A 22,510-nucleotide genomic window follows, 5' to 3' on the forward strand; every position below is an offset into this window, starting at 1 on the left:
ATAATAACATTTACCATGCTGTACTAAAATTATCCCTTTACAGGCCTGCCATCCTGATTTGACTGTGAGCTCCTCGAAAGGCAGGACCATCCAGACCATCCATTTTCCATGTCCAGCACCTAGCACAATGGGTATTTAAACAATGATGGGTACTTGGAGAGACTCATCCTTTTTTCACTGGTTCCTTTCTGTCATTACTGGGACTTCTTTGAGCTTCTTTCCTCATTGATCAAATCTGCCAGTACCTCAAGACTTTTAACAGTATCTAAAACTGCGAACACTTGCTGTGCCTTCTGTATGTCCCAGGCTTGGGATATAAAGATGAATGAGAGATAATACCTGCCCTCAAGGAACTCAGGCTTTAGTGAATCTAAGCTCCTCTGGATGGCTCATTTCTCATCTTGCTACCCATAAGCTTGTCCTTAGTATCCTTTTCCCCCACTTAAAATGCCCTCTTTATTGACATGTATATAATATGCAGTATCATCTCATAAATAATTGCTTTAATGTCCATAAGATAGTGATTGCTTATCTTTTAGAAGTGGATTCTCTGTAATAAGGTTTTCTCAAGTCTCTCTAAGTAGACCATGCCTGATATACAGTGTTAGGTGAAAATGTGGAGAATGTTTTACAGGGAAAATAATTCATCAAAGTCTACAGTACCCTGCTATTTCCCCACTTTCCTCTCACCCAACTGCTCCTTGGTGCGCAGGGTGTTGAAGCAAGGTTCCGAGATAATCTGACAGAAGAGCTCCAGAAACATATTCTCTGAGGTGCTTTGCATGTCTGTTTGGTAGTATATCTCGATGCCACAGTTATTGTGAACTTCATTTCTCTGCTGATAAACAAACCATCCTCCTAGGAAGTTTCAAAAAGACAGCAGCAAGTTCAAAAACTTATTTGGGGTTTAATAAAGTCAATGCTATGTCTGCCCACACTTACAGATGATAATTTAGACATTAATAGAAAAGGGAGGTAGAGAAGCCTGGAGTTGTATTTCATTGATTTCACTTTTCTGATCATGTCCAACTTTGACCAACAGTCAAACTTACTAATTATAAATTGGCAGCACTAAGTTCCCTCTCATCAGAAGGAGGGGAGCCAGTGCCATCGCTCACATTTATAGTCCCAGCTACTTGGGAGGCTGAGGCGGGAGGATCACTTGACCCCAGGAGTTTGAGGCTGCAGTGAGCTGTGAGTATACCACTGCACTCCAGACCAAGACACAGAGTGAGACCCTGTCTCAAAAAAAAAAAAAAAAAAGCAGAGAGAGAGGAACGTGGCCTGTAAGCCTCTCTCCCTCACCCACCTCACATCCTTCTAGCCTTTTCATACTTTTTTTTTTGAGACAAAGTCTTGCTCTGTCACCCAGGCTGGAGTGAAGTGGTGCCATCTCAGCTCACTGCAACCTCCGCCTACTGGGTTCAAGCAATTCTCTTGCCTCAGCCTCCTGAGTAGCTGGGACTATAGGCATGTGCCACCACACCTGGCTAATTTTTCTATTTTTGGTAGATACGGGGTTTTGCCATGTTGGCCACGCTGGTCTTGAATTCCTGACCTGAGGTGATCCGCCTGCTTTGGCCTCCCAAAATGCTGGGATTACAGACGTAGGCCACCAAGCCTGGCCCTTTTCTTTTTTTTTTTTTTTGAGACGGAGTCTCGCTCTGTCACCCAGGCTGGAGTGCAGTGGTGCAATCTCGGCTCACTGCAACCTCCATCTCCTGGGTTCAAGCAACTCTCCTACCTCAGCTCCCAAGTAGCCGGGATTACAGGTGCCTGCCACTATGCCCAGCTAATTTTTGTATTTTTAGTAGAGACGGGGTTTCACCATGTTGGCCAGGCTGGTCTCAAACTCCTGACCTCAGGTGATCCGCCCACCTCAGCCTCCCAAAGTGCTGGGATTACAGGTGTGAGCCACTGCACCCGGCTGCCTGGCCCTTTTCATATATATTCTAAAACATCTTCTCGGTTGCAGTGAGCTGACACTGTGCCACTATACTCCAGCCTGGGTGACAGAGTAAGACTCCGTCTCAAAAAATAATAATAAAAATAAATAAAACATCTCCTTTATAATGCTTGAAAATTTTCCTTTTCACTTGAGACAGTCTGTCACTCTGGCACCCAGACTGGAGTGCAGTGGCACAATCATGGCTCATTGCAGCCTCAACCTCCTGGGCTCAAGCGATCATCCCACCTCAGCCTCCTAAGTAGCTACAGGTGTGCGCCACTATGCCCAGCTAATTTTTTTTATTTTAAATTTTTTGTAGAAACAAGTTCTATTTTACCCAGCCTAATCTCAAATTCCTGGCTTCAAGCAATCTTTTTACCTTGGCCTCCCAAAGTGCTGGGATTATAGGAATGAGCCACCACCCAGGCCTGAATATTTTATTTTTAAATACTAAGTGCCTTTCCATGAAGAGTTAAGTGAAGAACTATTTAAAGATTCACATCTGATCAGCTGGCTAATTCAGCATGATTTCCTACCACTTAGCATTTTGAGAATGAGATGTGAACTGGGCTATTTTTGAACATGGAGAAATTTGGGAGGGTACTTAGGAGGCAAAAGAGATTAAGATCCTAGGAAAGGAGACAGAAAGAGGGAAGTAGAGTCAAAAGAAGTAAGAAGGATGACTTGCACTTTGAAATATTGTTTCTACACTGGCCTCACTTTGAAGTCAACTGCTATGGCTCTTGCATAGAATATCCTGAGTCTTTCTCTAATTGTAGTGGGATCAGCACATCCTGAGTCTTGTCCTGGTTTTAGTGAGTGAGGAATAAACTGGCAAAAGTTGGAAATAAACCACTACCAGATCTGTGATGACTGGTCATGCACAACAGCAGAGCTGGGCTCAACGTATCTCTAAGCATTCAACAAAGGTATCCTGAAGTAATAATATGTTCCAGTTGCTTTAGAAGCTACTCAAATGAACTAGACACAGACTTTGGCTTTAAGGAATGTACAGTCTAACAAGAAGATGGAGATGCACTTCAATCCCAACACAAGAGAAGTGCTAAGTAGCTTGAATAGGGAGGTTCAGAAAAATTGTGCTGCAAGTCCAGAGGTAGATGTGATTATTTCTAGCTGGGAGTTTTAGAAAAAGTTTAGTGGAATAAGTAGCTTATAAAATAGGCCTGGAAGGAGAAGTAGGATGTAGGCACTGGCCCATGAAGAAGAAGGGGGAAAGGAGAACACCATTTTGGGAGGATAAAATAGCTGGGAGGGAAAGGCAGCACAGATGGTTCATGCATAGGGAACAACCAAACAATCAAGCTTGGCCAAAAAAAGCTTCTATTCCTTCATTTAATATACCTTCTATTACACAGTTTTGAGCAATATTGACAATAATGCTTAATGAGTTTTTATCAGAAGAAGCCACTGTTAATGTAAAAGTAACCCAACATTGTAAACCCCAATATATAAATTCAATAAAAGTCTTTGTTAATCCCTTATAAAAATATACTTGTAATGATTACATGTTATCTGCACCTGTGGGTTTCCTAAAACTATTTCTGCCAAAGAATCCTATGGGTTTCCAATTAAATATTATAATTCCAGTTTCCATTTTTATAAATGTATTTTATTTCATGACTCATAGTCAATAGCTTTGTGATATTTTTACTTCCTAATTCCCCTTCATTCAAGTACCCGTCAATTCCAGTATCATTCTCTTCAAAATTATTGCCTATCTCCAATTTTACTTATTTGGCCCTCCTACCAAAAATTTTTTTGGCAGAATTACCTATCTCTAATCATACTTCTGTAAATAGTAGAGGTTCCCAAGTAAATCTTTGGCATAAAACTATACCAAATTCAGCCCACCTGTAATCACCCACACTGTTATGTCAAAATAGTCCATTCCCAAAGTTACAACATCTCTACTTACTGTCAGGGAGCTGAACTTCTCTATACCGAACCAGCTGACTTGGAAGGAGAGGTTTGGTATGAGCATGTTCAATGAGGGTGTCTTCAACCATCTGCATAATTCCTAATGCAGCCTATGGAAAAAGATACGTCCCAGCATATTACAAAAACATAAACATATCTTGTTTGTGAAATAAACTGGCTTTGTTTATCATAAAAGTGGATTCTAAAACCTTAAATACATTTGATCCTATTCAAATGGATAAAAATTGAATTTGTCAGTATGGTCATTTTTCAATAGAGTCAATATGGTAGTGGTGAAAGAAACAGTCACCCAAACAATCATCAACACTGATGCTGATGCTGATGCTGGAAAAAAGGCACTGCCAAAGATGGTCTCAAGTGAAATGATCCTGACTACAGACACCTGGGGTCACAGAAAAGCAAGGGAGGCAAACATAGGCGTTATTGTAGGTAAAATGACCTTGGTAAGAATCTTGCTTCTGCCACTTATTAGCATCTGACCTTGGGCATATTGTTCTGGAGGGGGTATAGCAGAGTGGTAGAGACCAAGGGATCTTTTCTTTTTTTTTTTTTGAGACAGGGTTTCGTTCTGTTACTCAGGCTGGAGTGCAGTGGCACAATCATAACTCACTGCAGCCTCAACCTCCTAGGCTCAAGAGATCCTCTTGCCTCAGCCTCCTGAGTAGCTAGGACTACAGGCATGCACTACCACACCTGGCTGTTTTTCAATTTTTTGTAGAGTTATGTTGCCCAGGCTGCTCTCAAACTCTTGGGTTCAAGCAATCCTCCTGCCTCAGCCTCCAAAGTACTGAGATGACAGGCGTGAGCCACTGCACCCGGCCGAGACTGAGGGATCTTGAGACAGACTGCCACGGAAATTTTGTAGTGCTTTCCATGTGCTAAGTACTTAGCATGTACTATTTAATCCTTACCACACATGACGTAGGTGCTACTATAACTCTAATTTTACAGAAAAGAAAACAGATAAGCACAGAGTTAAGACATTTTCAAAAGATTACAGATCTAGTATATAACAGAGCCAGGATTTGAATCCAGGCTGTCTAATTCTACAGCACGTGCTCTTATCTACTATACAATTATGCCACCCCATACAGAGTAGGGATAATTACTCCCATTTCCTCCTATGATTGCACAAGGTAGAAAACAGCAGAGGAGGCAGCCATGAAAGTAGGTCCTCAGTTAATCACCATCATTCTACTTTCCCTGTGCCCTCTACCTTCCTCCACAGAGCAAGAGGGTTGAGTAAACTCTAATGTGTTTCTTATCACACCATGCTGGTTAACAATCTTGAGAAAGACTAGAGGGAAAAAATATCTTGCAATGATCCACAAAAGATTGCTAAAACCTCAACCACCCACCTGCTTTGTTATGTTTCCATGGAGAAGGGCTTCAATGTGCAGCCGTGACAGGAGCTGAGGTATGAAGGCCTTAAGGCGAGGAAGGGTTACATCTGCAAAGGTGTAAGAAGACATAGTGAGCGCTACCTATGAGGGATTTTTTGTTTGAGATAATTTGAGACTTACAGAAGACTTGCAAAAATAGTACACAGAGTTCCTGTAAACACTTCACCTAGTTTTCCCTAATGTTAACATCTTTCATAACCATCAAAACTAAGAAATTAACATTGGTATAATACTATTAACTAAAGTACAGACTTTATTTGGATTTTTCCCATTTTTATCTTTTTTTTTATTCCAGGATTTGATCCACAACCCTCCATTACATTTAGCTGTCATATGTCTTTAGTTCCCTCTAATCTCTGACAGTTTCTCAGTCTTTCCATATATTTCATGATCTTAAGACTTTTGAAGAGCACTGTTCAGTTATTTTATAGAAGTCCCACATTTGGGTTTGTCTGGTGTTTTCTCACAATTAGATTTCATGTCTGTATTACCACAAAGAATACCACAAAGGTAATGCGCCTTTCTCACTGCATCCTATCAGGGGACTCATGAAGTTGATATGTTGTAGTACTAGTGATGTTAAAACTGATCACTTGGTTAAGGTGGTGTCTGCCAGATGTCCTCACTGTAAATGTATTATTTTATTCTTTTGTTTATAATTTAATAACTCATATGTGCTCTATATGCAATTTGGAAAAGCCCACTTGCCCATCTACACCTATTTTTCCCTTTGTAATTACTAAATATTTATTTTGGGAAAAGTAAATGAGATTATACAAATATTTTCTTTTTCTTTAAATTTGACCCACTAATTTTAGCATCCATTGGTAGTTATTGCCTGTAGCAATTATTATTATGGAGTTCTAATGGCAATTTTTCTATTTCCCTCTTTCTTTTTACATACATTAATTTAATCCTTCTGTAAGGAAGAGCTGTCCCTTCTCCATTAGGACACCATAGTAATAACTGCTACATGCAAGATCTACTAATGGATGCTAAAATCAGTGATAGACATTTAAGGAGAAACATGGGAATGCAAATAACAAGTGCTTACCACAGATCAGGAATTTTACAGATGTTATCTTTCACACTATAAAGTAGCTACAATTATCCCCACTTTAAAGATAGGAAAATGAAGTTAAGAAAATTTAAGTTTGTTGTTCAAAGTCATTAAGCTAGTAAATTGCAGAGCTGGGATTTGATCCTTGGTCAATTCCAAAGTGGATGTTCATTCTATTCCACTGTACTGCCTTAGGGGTCCTCTTCACTAGGCTCCCTCGGCACTCTCTGCAGCTTTCCACCACAATACTTACCCCCTTGTCTCTCTCTATTAGAATGATCTACTTACATTTATGCTTCACCACCAGACTGGAGCTCCTTGATCAAAGAAACCCCATCTAATTGATCATTTAAAATTTTTATTTATTTATTTTTGAGACAGAGTCTTGCTCTGTCACCCAGGCTGAAGTGCAGTGGTGCAACCTCCGCCTCCTGGGTTCAAGCGATTCTCCTGCCTTAGCCTCTTGAGTAGCTAGGAATGCAGGCATGCACCACCACGCCTGGCTAATTTTTGTATTTTTTGTAGAGATGGGGTTTTGCCATGTTTAATTGATCATTTTTTAATCTCAAGCACCTGCAGTCTTGGGCTGGGTGCATGGTAGGCAGTCAGTAAATGCTGCTGGACCACACTGAACCCTGAAGTTCTTGCTACCCTGGCACCTGGATAGCTGAATGATTTAGAGTCACTGAAGAGGCAGCCTCTCACACTGAGTTGTTTCCAAATTAAGCCATTCTGGCATTTTGGATTATTGTAGTAGTATATATATCAAAATGGAATAATTATTTACTTGAGCAGAAAATTTAAATCAAAAAAGAACTGACTATTCTCTTTACAAAATCCATTTTAGGAAGCCTTCATATCCCTCTGAGATATGAGCTTATTCTATAGAGCTTATTCTGCTTAAAATTAACATGCCATCTGACCTAGATTCTAACAAAGGGTGAATAAAACCCTCAAACCTTTGCTTTTTGATCATTATAAAAGTAGGCTTCGTTTTGGAAAACATTTAAAATTAATTGTGTGGTATTTTTAAAAGGTATAATTCTTGCTATTAATTGCATATGACCATAATCATTTTGCAAAGAAAAGCATATTAACTGTCCTGATAAAAAAATGTACCTGTTCTAGTAAGTGATTTTTATAATCTAGTCTCCTATCCAATGCCTGAGGTGATCAACAAAATAATGTCTTTCAGTACTTTGCTCGATTTGTGTCACTGAAGACATCAAAAGCATAGTGTTACATAAGTATAAGAACTTGTCACAAAAGGTTATTAAAACATTCAACAGAATTCTTTTTTTTTTTTTTTTTTTGAGATGGAATCTCTGTTGCCAGGCTGGAGTGCAGTGGCACGATCTCGGCTCACTGCAACCTCTGCCTCCTGGGTTCAAGCGATTCTCCTGCCTCAGCCTACCAAGTAGCTGGGACTACAGGTGAGTGCCACCATGCCCAGCTAATTTTTGTATTTTTAGTAGAGATGGGTTTCACCATGTTGGCCAGAATGGTCTCGATCTCTTGACCTTGTGATCCGCCCGCCTCGGCCTCCCAAAGTTGCTGAGATTACAGGCGTGAGCCACCATGCCCAGCCCAGAATTTTTTTTTTTTTTTTTTTTAGACAGAGTCTCACTCTGTCGCCCAGGCTGGAGTGCAGTGGCGTTATCTCGGCTCACTGTAAGCTCCGCCTCCCAGGTTCACGACATTCTCCTGCCTCAGCCTCCCGAGTAGCTGGGACCACAGGCACCCGCCACTACGCCCGGCTCATTTTTTGTATTTTTAGTACAGACGGGGATTCACCGTGGTCTCCATCTCCTGACCTCGTGATCCGCCTGCCTCGGCCTCCTAAAGTGCTGGGATTACAGGTGTGAGCCACGGCGCCCGGCCCAAAATTCTTTTTATTGCATTTTAATGCTTATGGCTGAGCACGTAGGAAGAAAGATTAATTGGCGAGGTAATGTTGAGAAGTAAAAAATCTAAAACAATAATAAAGGGTGATACCAATCTACATTTTTTTCCAATAAAGAAATCCTGAAAGTAATTTCTTTACATTCAATAGGCATTCATTAGATACACACTGAGGGCATAATATTATACTAGATACTAAGTAAAGGGGTATGGAAGGCAGGTATAATCACTGCTCTCAAGGAATTTTGGATTTTCAAGCCAAACTCCTGAAAATTAGACTTAAGATTCTAGGAAAAAAAACAACAAAAGGTGACTCTTTAGGCTTTCACATTTTCCAATTTTTAACTGAACTGATCTAAGGATGCTAAAGCAGGAAAAAAAAAAAAAAACCTGAACATTGTGTGTTAAGACTTTGAAGTTCAGCTAACTTTTTCTTAAAACTTCAATATTGGCCGGTCGCGGTGGCTCATGCCTGTAATCCCAGCATGCTGGGAGGCCAAGGCAGGCGGATCACCGGAGGTCAGGAGTTCAAGACCAGCCTGGCCAACATGGTGAAACCCTGTCCCTACTAAAAATACAAAAAGTTTGCCAGGTGTGGTGGTATACACCTGTAATCCCAGCTACTCGGGAGGCTGAGGCAGGAAAACTGCTTGAACCTGGGAGGTGGAGGTTGCAATGAGCTGAGATTGCACCACTGCACTCCAGCCTGGGCAACAGAGCAGACTCCGTCTTTAAAAAAAAAAACACCAAATAAAAATCCTTCAATATTAACAAGGTTAGTACTTGGGTCAGAGCATTTAGTCTGCAGAAAAAAAAATTTTTTTTTGGAGGCAGAGACAGAGTCTTGCTCTGTCATCCAAGCTGGAGCACAGTGGCGTAATCATGGCTCACTGCAGCCTCAACTTCCCGGGCTCAAGCAATCCTCTCAACCACAGCCTCTTGAGTAAGTGGGACCACAGGTGTAAGCCACCATATCCAGCTAATATCTTTATTATTTTTTGTAGAGACAGAGTCTCACTATATTGCCCAGGGTGGTCTCAAACTCCTGGGATCAAGCGATCCTCCTTTCTCCCCCTCCCAAAAGTACTAGGATTACAGGTATGTGCAACCCAGCCCTTCTGCAGAAATCTAAAAGTAGTAATAATTAACTGGTGTAGGTCCAGATTGAAAACAGTAAATGTGGCTAACCTGCCTGAATGCAAAAACCACTTCAAAGCCACCACTGTTTTTTTACATTTTATTTTTAATTGACAAATAATAATTGTAGATATTCATAGAGTATATAATGTTATTATATATACATATAATGTATAGTGATCACATCAGGGTACTAAGCATATGCATCATCTCAAGTTTATTTATCATTTGTTTGGGTTGGGAATGTTCAATATCTTCCTTCTACCTATTTAAAAGTATATGTTACTATTAACTATAGCCATCCTGCCCACCACTGTTTTTATAAAACATATACACAGCCAGCTTTAATAGAACTACAAGTTATTTAAAAGTATAAACAGTCAATATCAGAATAAACCAAAATGAATTTAGGAAAAAAATGAAGAAAGCATTAAGCTTTAAGTAGAAAGTCTCACCATCCAGAGCTTCTTTTAACTCATCTTTAGTCCAGGCCACTTCAGTCATCAGCAAGCGGAGGTAGTACATGGCATGCTGGTGAGGCTGTTCAGCCCGGAAATTGTTAAGAGATCGCATATACTAGTGAAAGAGACATGCGTTCATTAATTTTATAAATCTTTTAAAAATCATTTCAAAAGTCCAGTTATAATCAAATTTCAATTCTCTATAAACTGTATTACTAGGATATTCACTTCTTTCCCCTTTCTGAAGTTATACAATTAAGAATGGGGTTTATTCCTCTCCGATCTTTACATAAAAGTGCATGCTTTTTCTTTGTCCAAGCTACATTTGTTCAGCATCTGACATGGACTATAAGTGCCTTCACTATGGGATATCTTCAGTCCCTCAGAAAGTTATCCCTAGTTTTCAAGGAAGTCTTTTGGAATCTTTAGGTTCTATGCTATAAAGCCATCCCCAAAGTCTCCATAAGCAAGCAACATAAATAGGTAGCCATATAAAATATGGGATCCTTATTTGAAAACTGATGGTAGTTTCTTCTAGTATACAAGGAAAGGTCATAGTTTAGCTTCAGAAGCAGCTGTTCATCCCATACTTCCATTACTGGGCCAAACATGAATTGAATTTAAGTGGAAGATATGTCAAACCCAAATAGTGTGCTCTAATGTGACAAGGTCTTGAGGTAAAGCAGACCTCAGTCTGCTGAATTGCGTGTTCTTCTGAACTAGAGGTTGGGATGGAACATTCAAGGAGGCCCTGACAGCCACTAAGTGCTTCTCTTTGAAATTCAGAGCTGCAACTCTGAATTGCAGTGAGCTCTTGGCACCCACAGAGAAGAGGCCAGGTGTCCACCAGAGTCTACTAGGATTTCTTTCTGGATGGAGTATAGGATTTTGCAATGACAAGGTGAGATGAATGCCACAGGGTTATGAATTCTTTTCCTCCTTGCTTCTTTTATATTATAAAAACTATTATGAAAACTTTTTATAATATAGCAATATTATCTTATGAATAAAAAAGCAGGGTTCAGAAAACTTACTGCTTCTTTGATAATTTCAAATCTTTTTTCATCAATCTCAAAGGTAGCCATTTTCTCAATAATCTTCTTTAGTAAAATTGGCTGCTTGTCATTGTAACCTTTCACTGAAAGCTACAGAAAGAATTCAGGGTATTAAAAGTCTAAAAATATCACAAAACAACTTCCAAATAAACGACTTGATTTTTAAACATGTAGAAAATCCCAAAACAGACATGTAAAAAATGAAACAAATTCAATTTAATGTGTCATAAATGTATATAGTGTAACACTTAGGAAGATAACATTAACCATCTTTTTTTTTTTTTTGAGACAGAGTTTCGCTCTTGTTGCCCAGGCTGGAGTGCAACGGCACGATTTCAGTTCACTGCAACCTCAGCCTCCCAGGTTCAGGCAATTCTCCTGTCTCAGCCTCCAGAGTAGCTGGGATTACAGACGTGCCCCACTACGCCTGGCTAATATTTTGTATTTTTGGTAGAGATGGCGTCTCACCATGTTAGTCAGGCTGGTCTTAAACTCCTGACCTCAGGTGATCCATCCGCCTCGGCCTTCCAAAATGCTGGGATTACAGGTGTGAGCCACCATGCCCAGCCTTAACCATCTTTTTAAAAATATATATTTATTTATTCGAGACAGGGTCTTGCTAGGGTACCCAGGCTAGACTCAAACTCCTGAGCTCAAGTGATCCTCCTGCCTCAGTCTCCCAAGTAGCTGGAACTATATGTGTGAGCCACAGTGCCTGGCCATTAACAATCTCTATACCCAAAAGCATAATTTTACTTTTCTGAAACAAAACCAACAGTAAGTAAACTCACCTGACACCGAACTATGGTGGCATATACTATATCATCAAAACTCAAATTCTTTTTATAAAATTAATTGTAGAATGTGGCTGTTTTTTCTTCAAAAATAATATCTAATGAAAGGCAGACTTAAGGTTTCTACAGGTGAGGTAAGAAGATAAAAATCACAGGGCATAGTGGCACGTACAAGTCGTCCCAGCTACTTGGAAAGCTGAGATGGAAGGCTTGCTTTAGCCCAAGAGTTTAAGACCAACCTGGGCAACATAGTTAGACTCCTGACCTCAGGTGATCCACCTGCCTCGGCCTCCCAAAGTGCTGGGATTACAGGCATGAGCCACCGTGCCAGGCAGGATCCACAATTCTAACCACTTGCTTATTTGGTAAGTTCTGTTGGTGTTCCAAAAGCTAATGGCAAAACAAATGTGTAAAAAGGATACACTGTATGTATCATCAGGACCTTGGCTTAGCACATTTTTTTTTTTTTTTTTTTTTTCTGAGACAGGGTCTGACTCTGCCACCCAGGCTGGAGTGCAGTGGTACAATCTCGGCTGACTGCAACTTCTGCTCCGCAGGCTCAAGCGATCCTCCCACCTCAGCCTCCGGAGTAGCTGGACTACAGGTACACACCACCATGTCTGGCTAATTTTTTGTATTTTTTGTAGAGATGGGGTCTTGCCATGTTGCCCAGGAGGCTGGTCTCGAACTCCTGAGCTCAAAGCAATCTGCCTGCCTTGGCCTCCCAAAGTGCTGGGATTACAGGCGTGAGCCACCGTGCCCAGCCAACTTAGCAAAATTTACTTTGTCTCTAAATGCCTAACATTTTGAAAAGTGGGGAATGGAGAATTTCTATCATGATATTTCCACATGGTGGCACGCAAAGCAGTAGGGGATACACTGCAGCTAGAATATCATGAAAGTCTCTACGCTGTACAGGATGATAGGCAAGAACCTCAGCAGGAGGGAAGGCCACTGGCCATGGCAAGCACACCATGTTCCCTACTGTAGGAACTAGACTGACAATTAGCAGAAAACCCATTTTGTCATAAATAAAAATTATGTGTTTTGATGGTAATATGCTACTAAAAATCAACAGAAAAAAGAGAAAACAGATGATTACTTTTCTATTTGGAGCTAATTTTGATCTCTGAGCTTCAAACTTCTGTGGACTCTGGGAATGGTTAGATTAATAAACATTCTTATACATTAAACAAAAGCTACCAGAGAATTTATTTATGTGAAGAAAAAAAAGTCACTGGAAAATAAATAAAATTTAAAATTCCTACAATCTTTTGTGTAAGAATTTAAACAACGAGTACCCCAAAATGCTCTTGTTTTCATTTTTACTAAAATATGCAATATATTTTCAAGAAAAGTGAAGATGAATGTGTGCCATAAAAGGGATGTTAACTCGGAATTGAGATATAAGCAAGCTTGGAAACACATTCCAAAGAAAGGATCTAGTTATTTCTTAGATGGATTTAATAAATGCTTATTTTAAAACACACATAAAGTAGGTAATGGTGCATGCTACAAAATAAGTTTTAAATTAAAATGTCAGATGTATCTGAACATAGAAACTTTATACTACTGTCTGCAGAAATAAAGGGTGCCTATTTATAAGTAAAATTCAATCACCACAACAACTATGGATATCTTCTACTTACAGATGTTAATATACTCAATTATATAGAAAGAACAACATGCTTTCAGGATTAATATGTTAAACATCTCAGGCAGAAGAACATGCAAATAAACGTAGCACACATACATGTTCACAAGATGCACTAAACTTTATTAAATCATTCATTAGTGGAACTAACATTAATTTGAGTTCTTTGATCATCAAAAAGATGCAAGGAAAAAAACCATCAACTTTCTTGTTTAAAAATGCGAAGTTAATAGTTTTCCCAAGCTCAACATAATGCTTAAACGGGGTGGTGCCTTTTCTTTGGTTTTCATTTTACTTACAAGTATTGCATTCATTCCTGATGCAATGCCATAGCTCAAACCTGAGAGGCGTGCTGCATATGTATACTCTTTTAAATCATCCTTCAATAACCTGATAAACAGGTATGTCATGTTGCAATGGAGAGGATCAGCATAAATGTAGCGACTAACAAAAAGAAAAACAAAAGAAATGCTTTGATACCTCAAGCAGTGGCATGGTAATGAAGAAACATGACCGAAGAGTATGGATATGCAGCCTCATGATCTGGATTTCTCGGGAAATAGTATATGCCAACCTTAGGTTTTACAAAAGAAGGAAGACTTCATTTTCCTTTGCCAAAGACCAAGATTTCAAATACAGAATGGGTAAGAGCTAAACCTAAATCAGGGTCCAATTTTGTTTGAGTAGAAAAATATGACATTCTGATGAAAGACGTTTAAAAAAAAAGAAATCAAGGAAAATTTGCATAATATGAATGGTATGTAGTTGAACACTTAGAATAAAAGCTAACTTAAAAATTAAATGAGAAAATATGATTAGCCATAAAGATTAAAAAAAAAAGAAATTAAACTCATACCCTCAATCAAAAAATGCTTCCATCAAATCAATATAAAAAATGTTGATGAGTGGAAGGCTCTAAGGCGTGGGTACTTACATACATCCCATAGATGGTATTTTGGAGATCATAGCTCAAGCCTGCTAGCTCTGCTGCATATGCATACTCGTTGAGTGAGTCTTTGAGGAGCTCAAGGTACAAATAGGCCATGTTACAGTGCAAGGGGTCCACATAAGCAAATGGGCTGGAAGAAAATGTTGACAGTAAAATAGCTGATTTTATTACTTCTCAATGTGATATGGCCTTTTGAGATGGATCAAGATATTGAACACCGGTTAATATGATTTCCTGAGGATATGGTTGAATTCTTGAGGCTATTTCTTATGAGGAAAAAAAAGAAGATGTCTGAAAAAGAAGCCTGAAGTGTGTGTGAGTGTGTGTGTGTGTGTGCATGCATGCGTGTGTGCGCACTGGTAGTAGTGAAGAAGGAGAAGGAACTGCCTACCCCAGATGGTGTGGCAGAACTGACAAGTTAGAAATGCAGGGTATGTGAGCAGTGGGAACGGGCCAAAATGCATGGCTGTGCTTAGGCTAACGGGAGGAGCACGGCCGACAGAACAGATACAGCATTTGCATGTCTTCCCTCTCTCTCCAATAAAGTCACATCCTTGGTGGACAGGAATAAAGGACTGGGAAATGTGTCTGTGGTAATTACATGAACTTAGAAAAATTGAGACCTGTGAAAATGTTAGCTTATCCCTGAGTTTTCCCCAAAACAGTAAAGCTAGAGAACTGTCAGTAAAATAATTGATAATTTCTATCATATAACAGCAGCCAAAACTAGGGAAAAATAAAATAGAAAAATATTTTAATGAGAAAGAACAAAGAAGAAAGAATTATAGAATACAAGAACTAAACCACCACAGTGATCAACTAAACTTCATTTCCCAGATAAGAAACATAATTTTCTTCAGGTCCTCTGAGTTCGTGGCAGCGGAGCTGGGATTCAAATGCAAGTTAAATGACCTGCTCCTTTGACTATACAACCTTGCTTACCTTTTATCAGAAGAAAGTAAAGGTCTCATTCATTCAACAAATATGTATTATATGCTTACTACAGTGCCAGGCTCTTCTCTAGGCACTGGAAATAAAGAGTGAACAAATCAGGCAAATTCCCTGACCTCAGAGTTGATAATCTAGCTAGAGGGGACACATAATAATAAATTTAAATTTGACATATTAGTTGGTGACAGTGCTATGGGGTAAAATTAAGCAGGGTAAGGGGAATAGGGAATGATGGGGTGATGGCAGCAAGGAAGAAAGACTGCTGCTTTACATAAGATGGCCAGTCAAGGCCACTCTTACAATGTGACATCTGGACTCAGACCTGAAGGAGGCAAGGGAGTGAGCCCTGGGGATATCTAAGGGGTGGAGTGGAGAACTTCCCAGGCTGAAGAAATAGCTACTGCTAAAGGCCTGAGGCAGGTGCCTGCTTGGCTTGTTTGGCAGCAAATTAAAAGTTTCACTCTACTTGTAGCACAGTAAATATAACTAATGTACTGATAACAAAGCCAACATTTTGTTTTTTAAAGTTGAGTCAAGGTCTCACTGTGTTGTCCAGGCTGGTCTCGAACTCCTAGGCTCAAGCGATCTTCCTGCCTCGGCTTCCCAAAATGTTAGGATTACAGGTGTGAGCTATCGCACCCAGCCAAAAGCCAACAATTTTATCAAAGCTGATAAAAAAGCAAAAATAGGGATAAAATGTGTAGTCACTTAGAGAATTAAAATCAAAGACAAAGTTCTACAGCTATCCAAATATTCTCCAACTGGAAAATCTGAATAAATGTTCTGCCATTAAATTTTTTAAAGTATGATACATGATGACAGATTTCCTTCTTTTGGCAAATAGCAGCTCAAAAACTTAAGGCACAATTCACAAAAACAAAATCATCAAAACAAAAGAGAGGATATCACAGAGGTCAGCCCCACAGGCAACTATGCACCTTTCTCAGGTGGAAGTGAAAAGCCAGAAAATCCAAGTTTTGGGTCTCAAAGCACTATGGTTCAGGCTCAGAAAATAATTCCAAGGAGTGTCCTAAAATGCTACATCCAGCCTGGCAAGGTGGCATACGCCTGTAGTCCCAGCTACTCAGGAGGCTGAGGTGGGAGGATCACTTGAGCCCAAGAGTTTGAGGCTGCAGTAACTGCACTCCAGCCTTGGGTGACAGAGTAAGACTCTGTCTCCTAAAAAAAGAGAACAACAAAAACAGCTGTATCCACAGCAGCTGTGCTGGTGAAGTGGAGAAGACCCTAAACTAACTTTTAAAAGAGAATAGGATTCAACTGGGATACCTAAATTCTGGTTCATGTGTTAATTTTAAAAATACGTTATTTTGTAACCAGATACTATATGCTTAAATATGGATCACAGGGTTTTAAAAACCATAGCTAACTACACATAATATAATCTTATTTCTGAAAAGATGGAAAGGATATAGACACACACATGAAAATTTCAATTAAAATGTACAAGAAACAGAACAGTGGTTACCTCTAGGAAGACAGACCAGAGGGAGGGATTTGTGTGGGAGGCAGACATTTTCAGTTCTAGGAAATGCGCTAGGCAGTTTAGAGAACACAAAAATGTAAAATGGTCTCTCAAAGGGTAGTCTAAAGAAATTCATCATCATAGAGGCCAAATGGAAAAGAGGTGACAAGCTGCTTAGAGTGTTAAAAATATCACTCTCAAATATCAAAAAATAAAAAGCAGCTTTGTAATGCCCTTCACCAATAATAAGCCACAACCTGACAGCCCATCTTTGGTGTAAACGATAAAAAATCTCTGCACAGTTCTAGATAATCTGTGAATCTCATGCAATAAAACCACAATATTTATAATCACTATAATCTCAACATATTTGTTGATGGAAAATCAAATTCCTTTCCCTCTTTCCAAAGCATTTAAACCTTATCTACCTCTAATTTCATGTCAAGCCGACTGAATAAAAATTAATGAAAAAGCTGATTATCATATTGAACATTACTGAACAAATAAACCATGATAGGCTTATCTTACAAACCACTGAATTTTAGAAATATAAAATTATGAAGTATAAACTCACAAAGTAAAATCTGAAACAGGTGATTAACACACAAATAAGTAAAGGAAGACAAAGATGAATTGAAGGTGCACTGAGAAATTACTGCAATAGCATTATTCATAAATTTTACTAAACATCTTCTCCCTTTTTATTAGTAATGTTTAAGTAATCAAGCCAGAAATAGAGGAAGCAGTATCTAAGGGCTCCAGACAAAGGACAAAACAAGACTCAGGATCATTTAGTAACTAGTACCTCCTCTTCTAGACAAGTTCCAGGAATACAAAGCCAAAGCAATAAAAACACCCCAAATTATTTATTCTTTCTTCAGTGAGTCTTCTTCTGGGTAAATCTATGGCCTCCTCAGAATCCAAAACCCTGAAGGCTAAGAAGGTCATCCTAACAATAGCTAACATAAATCATTTCAGCTAAAGGGCATACTCATTAATGGGGAAAGAAAAAAAAAAAAGAATTAACAACACTAGTTTTTAAAATACCTCTTAACAGCAACAGCTCTCCTTTTTTTTCTTTTTTTTTTTTTTTTTGAGACAGAGTCTGGCTCTGTCGCCCAGGCTGGAGTGCAGCGGTGCGATCTCGGCTGACTGCATCCTCCTGCCTCAGCCTCCTGAGTAGCTGGGACTACAGGCACCCACCATCACGCCCGGCTAATTTTTTGTATTTTTAGTAGAGACGGGGTTTCACCGTGTTAGCCAGGATGGTCTCAATCTCCTGACCTCATGATCCGCCCACCTCAGCCTCCCAAAGTGCTGGGATTACAGGCGTGAGCCACCGTGACCGGCCAACCTCTCCTTTTCTTTATTTTTATTTATTTATTTTTTTCAGCCTCTCCTTTTCTAGGTGAAATAACTCTAATTCCTTTTATTTCTAGACATGGATGTTTAAGAAGAACAGACAACTCCTGGAAACGTAATTGTTGATTTTTATAAGCTTTATAAGCTAGATTCATCTTACATACCTGAAAAATTCAAAGTTGAGACAAGCCTTCGGCAAAAAAAACTTATCATCTTGTTTGAACCAAAGTTTGCTCATAGCTGTATCCTGTGATGGAGAAACAATTTGGTTAGGGAAATAGAGGCGCATTCAGCAAAAATGTTCAATCAAATCACTCTTCAAGAGGAGGAGGACAGAAGCAATAGTTAGAGTTTTGTTCTGGAGTTGCTGTCCCATGGCCTTGAAGCATACTCAAGAGTCAGCAGGTAGGAAGCTGGAGACAAAGACTGCAGACTCCTGTAGCAGAGTGAAATCTGCCTTCTATTTCCCCTGTATTAGGGAGATGGGGGTACAGTGAAGGAAGAGACAGATCAGAGAAGCCAATACCAACTGTCCTGTCTTCGTCTTTCTGGACACTAGGAGGAAGGCAGAGGCAGAAGTCCCTTGCAAGCGTATGGCAGCCAGCTTCCAGGGTGGCCCACAACAATCCTTGCCTGCTGAGATTCACAGCCTTGGGTGGTCCCCTCCCACACTACACCAGGGTTGGTCTGCCTTACTAACAAAATATGACAGAATTAATGGTATACCTCTGAGACTGCATTATAAAAGACACCGCGGCTTGCGTCCTGATCACTCACTTTCCCTCTTGGATCACTCACTTTGGGGGAAGACTGCTGCCATGTCAAGCAACTCTACAGAGAGGTCCATGTGGTGAAAAATTAAGGCTGGCCAACAACCACACAACTGAACTTGGAAGAGAATCCTCCAGCCCTGGCTGAACCTTCAGATGACTGAAACCTTGGCCAACAGCTTGACTATAACCTCACGACAAGCCCTGAGCCAGAACTACCCAACTAAGTCACTGCTGGATTCCTGGCCCTCCTCAGAAACTGTGTGAGGGCCAGGCGCGGTGGCTTCACTCCTATAATCCCAGCACTTTGGGATGCCGAGGTGGGTGGATCATGAGGCCGGGAGTTCGAGACCATCCTGGCCAACATGGTGAAACCCCGTCTCTACCAATCATACAAAAATGAGCAGGGTGTGGTGGCTCGTGCCTGTAGTCCCAGCTACTCAGGAGACTGAGGCAGGAGAATAGTTTGAATCAGGAATCGGGAGGCAGAGGTCGCAGTGAGCCGAGATCATGCCACTGCACTCCAGCCTGGGCAACAGAGCAAGACTCCATCTCAAAAAACAAAACAAAACAAAGAAACTGTGTGTGAGATACAGTGCGGCAGCTCACACCTGTAATCCCAGCGCTTTGGGAGGCCAAGGCAGGCAGATGACTTGAGGCCAGGAGTGCGAGATCAGCCTGGCCAAAACAGCAAAACCCTGTCTCTATTAAAAATACAAAAATTAGTTGGGCATGGTGGCACATGCCTATAATCCCAGTTACTTAGGAGGCTGAGGCATGAGAATCGCTTGAACCTGGGAGGCAGAGGTTGCAGTGAGCTGAGATTGCACCACTGCATTCCAGCCTGGGCAACGGAGAGAGACTCTGTCTCAAAAAAAAAAGAAAGAAAGAAAAAAAGAAACTGTGTGTGAGAAACCAGGCATGATGGTTCATGCCTATAATCCCAGAAATTTGGAAGGCTGAGGCAGGAGGATTGCTTGAGCCTAGGAGTTTGAGATCGGCCTGGGCAACATAGTGAGATCCCACCTCTACAAAAATATTGAACAATTAGCTGGGCGTGGTGGTGGGTGCTTGTAGTCCTACGTACACAAGAGGCTGAGGTGGGTGGATCACTTTAGCCCAGGAGGCCAAGGCTACAGTGAGCCATGACTGCACCACTTCACCTCAGCCTGGGCAATGGAATGCGAGTCTTTTAAAAAAAGGAAAAAAAACTGTGTGAGATAATAATTGTTGTGGGTTGTTTCTTTTTCTTTCTTTCTTTTTTTTTTTTTTTTTTTTGTGACAGAGTTTCGCTCTTGTTACCCAGGCTGGAGTGCAATGGCGTGATCTCGGCTCACCGCAATCTCCGCCTCCTGGGTTCAAGCAATTCTCCTGCCTCAGCCTCCTGAGTAGCTGGGATAAGGCACGCGCCACCATGCCCAGCTGATTTTTTTTAGTAGAGACGGGGTTTCACCATTTTGGTCAGGCTGGTCTCGAACTCCTGACCTCATGATCCACTCGCCTCAGCCTCCCAAAGTGCTGGGATTACAGGCGTGAGCCACTGCATCTGGCCTAACTTAAATGTTGTGGTTTTAAGCTGCTAAATTTTGGAATAATTTAATATGCAACCATGGATAACCAACATGGCCAAGGATGAACAAATAAGCTACTTATCTTGCCTCTCCACTTCACTCATGCTATGCTAAGAATGGCTTTAGTCACTTGAAACTACCTTGAAGCTCTGGGAAGAGATATAAATGGTTTAATGTTCTCGTTAGTTTGCTCTGGGAAGGCCTATTTAAAACAAACAGCAAAAGTCGGATATGGTAGCTCACACCTATAATTCCAGCTACTTGAGAGGCTGAAGGGGGAGGATCACTTGAGGCCAGGAGTTCTAGACCAGCCCAGGCAACATAGCAAGATCCCATCTCTACAAAAAATTAAAAACAAACTAGCTGGGTGTGGTGTGCATCTGTAATCCAGCTACTTAGGAGGCTGAGGCCAGAAGATGGTTTGAACCCAGGAGTTTGAGGCTGCAGTGAGCTATGATCCCACCACTGCACTCCAGCCTGGGCAACAGAGAGACCCTGTCTCCATAAATAAATAAATAAATAAATAAATAAGATAAGATAAGATAAACAATACATAAAAAACAGCTGAGGTAAATGAACTTTCTCTTTGCATAAGCTAATATAAAACTCTTTAAAATGTCATTTTTAAAGAAAAACGGGTCAGGCGTGGTGGCTCATGCCTCTAATCCCAGCACTTTGGGAGGCCGAGGCAGGTGGCTCCCCTGAGGTCAGGAGTTCGAGGCCAGCCTGGCTAACATGGTGAAACCCTGTCTCTACTAAAAATACAAAAAATCAGCTGGACGTGGTGGCGGGTGCCTGTAATCCCAGCTACTTGGGAGGCTAAGGCAGGAGAATCACTTGAACTTGGGAGGTGGAAGTTACAGTGAGCCGAGATCATGCCATTATATTCCAGCCTGGGCAACAAGAACAAGACTCTGTCTCAAAAAAAGAAAAGAAAAGAAAGAAAAATGGTTGTCTCATTAATAATCTAGTTGCTTAAGACAAATTTTAATGTTCCTAAACACTAATTGTTATCTCATTGAACTCATCTAAATTCTTCCAAATGTTAGGTCATCTGAAGAAGATAAAAAGAAACATCTGTGTGTGTGTGCCTACAGTCATGAGTTTAGAAACAGTTTAGAAGGGAGAAGAAATACGTTTAGAAGGGAGAATGTGCTGTAATAATTTGATACAATTTTTTACATACTTTACTCAAGTTCTGAAATAATAGCATGAAAAGGACATTCTGAAAAAGATGGGGAGGGAACCCTACTTCTCAACAGCCCTTTGCACTAGTTTATCATTCCATTAATTTGATATAGTCACTATGTCATAATGAATGTTTTTAAGGGCAGGAAATCCAACAGCTCCCCCTGGACTTGCTCTCTTTCAGGCTTTAGAGATCCTTTCTTACCTTTAATGTCCATGATGCAGCATAAACCTACTTCCTTATTGGGTCTTCAGCAGACATGGAAAAGAGGAACAGACCTTTCCACAGACTTGTGGTTACAGCTCAGACTTACTTTTTTCTCCTACAAAGAAAGTGATTCCCTAGATTCTACACTGTTTAGTTTTGTTTGCTTGCTTTAATATTTTTAACCTTCTAATATTTCTTGTAGTTATTCTTTCTGCAGCTTTTTTGTCACCTATTAGGATGTGAGACTCCCCAAATCAACATAGTACCAAATGTAAGAAATCATTTACCCAGTCCCCCATGTATTAGGTCTGTCCCCCAAATTTAAAATCACTGATTCAAACACATTACCTTAATAAGAGCAGGGTATGGTGTCGCCTCTTTTTCTAACGGTAAAATCTCAAAATTCGTAGGAATAAATTCATTCTTTGTAGGAAGTTTAAATTTCCCATTCAGGTCAGCATTTTGCCATTTCTGGATGAATAATGAAACACACAAATGCAGTAAGAGTCTGATTTAAGAGTTTAAAATAGTATCTCTGCTCAATATATGGGCAAATATTAAGTGCACAAATGTCACACAGCATTGTTTTCCATCATATATAAAGGAGGTACTACCAAATCTATCGATGGGTTTTCCTGAAACTTGAGTTAGTCTT

General features: G+C 40.2%; 1 protein-coding gene across 13 annotated transcripts in view; it reads right to left on the reverse strand.

Annotated features, from left to right (window-relative positions):
• IDE (insulin degrading enzyme) overlaps nucleotides 1–22,510 on the reverse strand; it is a 121,965-nt gene that overhangs the window by 12,727 nt on the left and 86,728 nt on the right. For 9 of the 13 annotated variants that reach the window (XM_063781992.1, XM_507922.9, XM_063781989.1 and 6 more), the window contains 8 exons: nucleotides 22,204–22,326; nucleotides 18,283–18,365; nucleotides 14,308–14,452; nucleotides 10,905–11,015; nucleotides 9,865–9,985; nucleotides 5,266–5,357; nucleotides 3,885–3,996; nucleotides 691–858 (listed from right to left, as the gene is read on the reverse strand). In XM_063781992.1, coding sequence (XP_063638062.1) covers nucleotides 691–858; nucleotides 3,885–3,996; nucleotides 5,266–5,357; nucleotides 9,865–9,985; nucleotides 10,905–11,015; nucleotides 14,308–14,452; nucleotides 18,283–18,365; nucleotides 22,204–22,326 — 955 coding nt within the window. Of the gene's footprint in view, nucleotides 1–690; nucleotides 859–3,884; nucleotides 3,997–5,265; nucleotides 5,358–9,864; nucleotides 9,986–10,904; nucleotides 11,016–13,672; nucleotides 13,818–14,307; nucleotides 14,453–18,282; nucleotides 18,366–22,203; nucleotides 22,327–22,510 lie in introns of all 13 variants that reach the window. The other 4 variants (XM_063781993.1, XM_009458941.5, XM_054660356.2 and 1 more) reach the window with 1 other exon arrangement.

Source organism: Pan troglodytes, chromosome 8 (assembly GCF_028858775.2).
Source record: "Pan troglodytes isolate AG18354 chromosome 8, NHGRI_mPanTro3-v2.0_pri, whole genome shotgun sequence".
In the NCBI taxonomy this organism is placed as follows: domain Eukaryota; kingdom Metazoa; phylum Chordata; class Mammalia; order Primates; family Hominidae; genus Pan; species Pan troglodytes.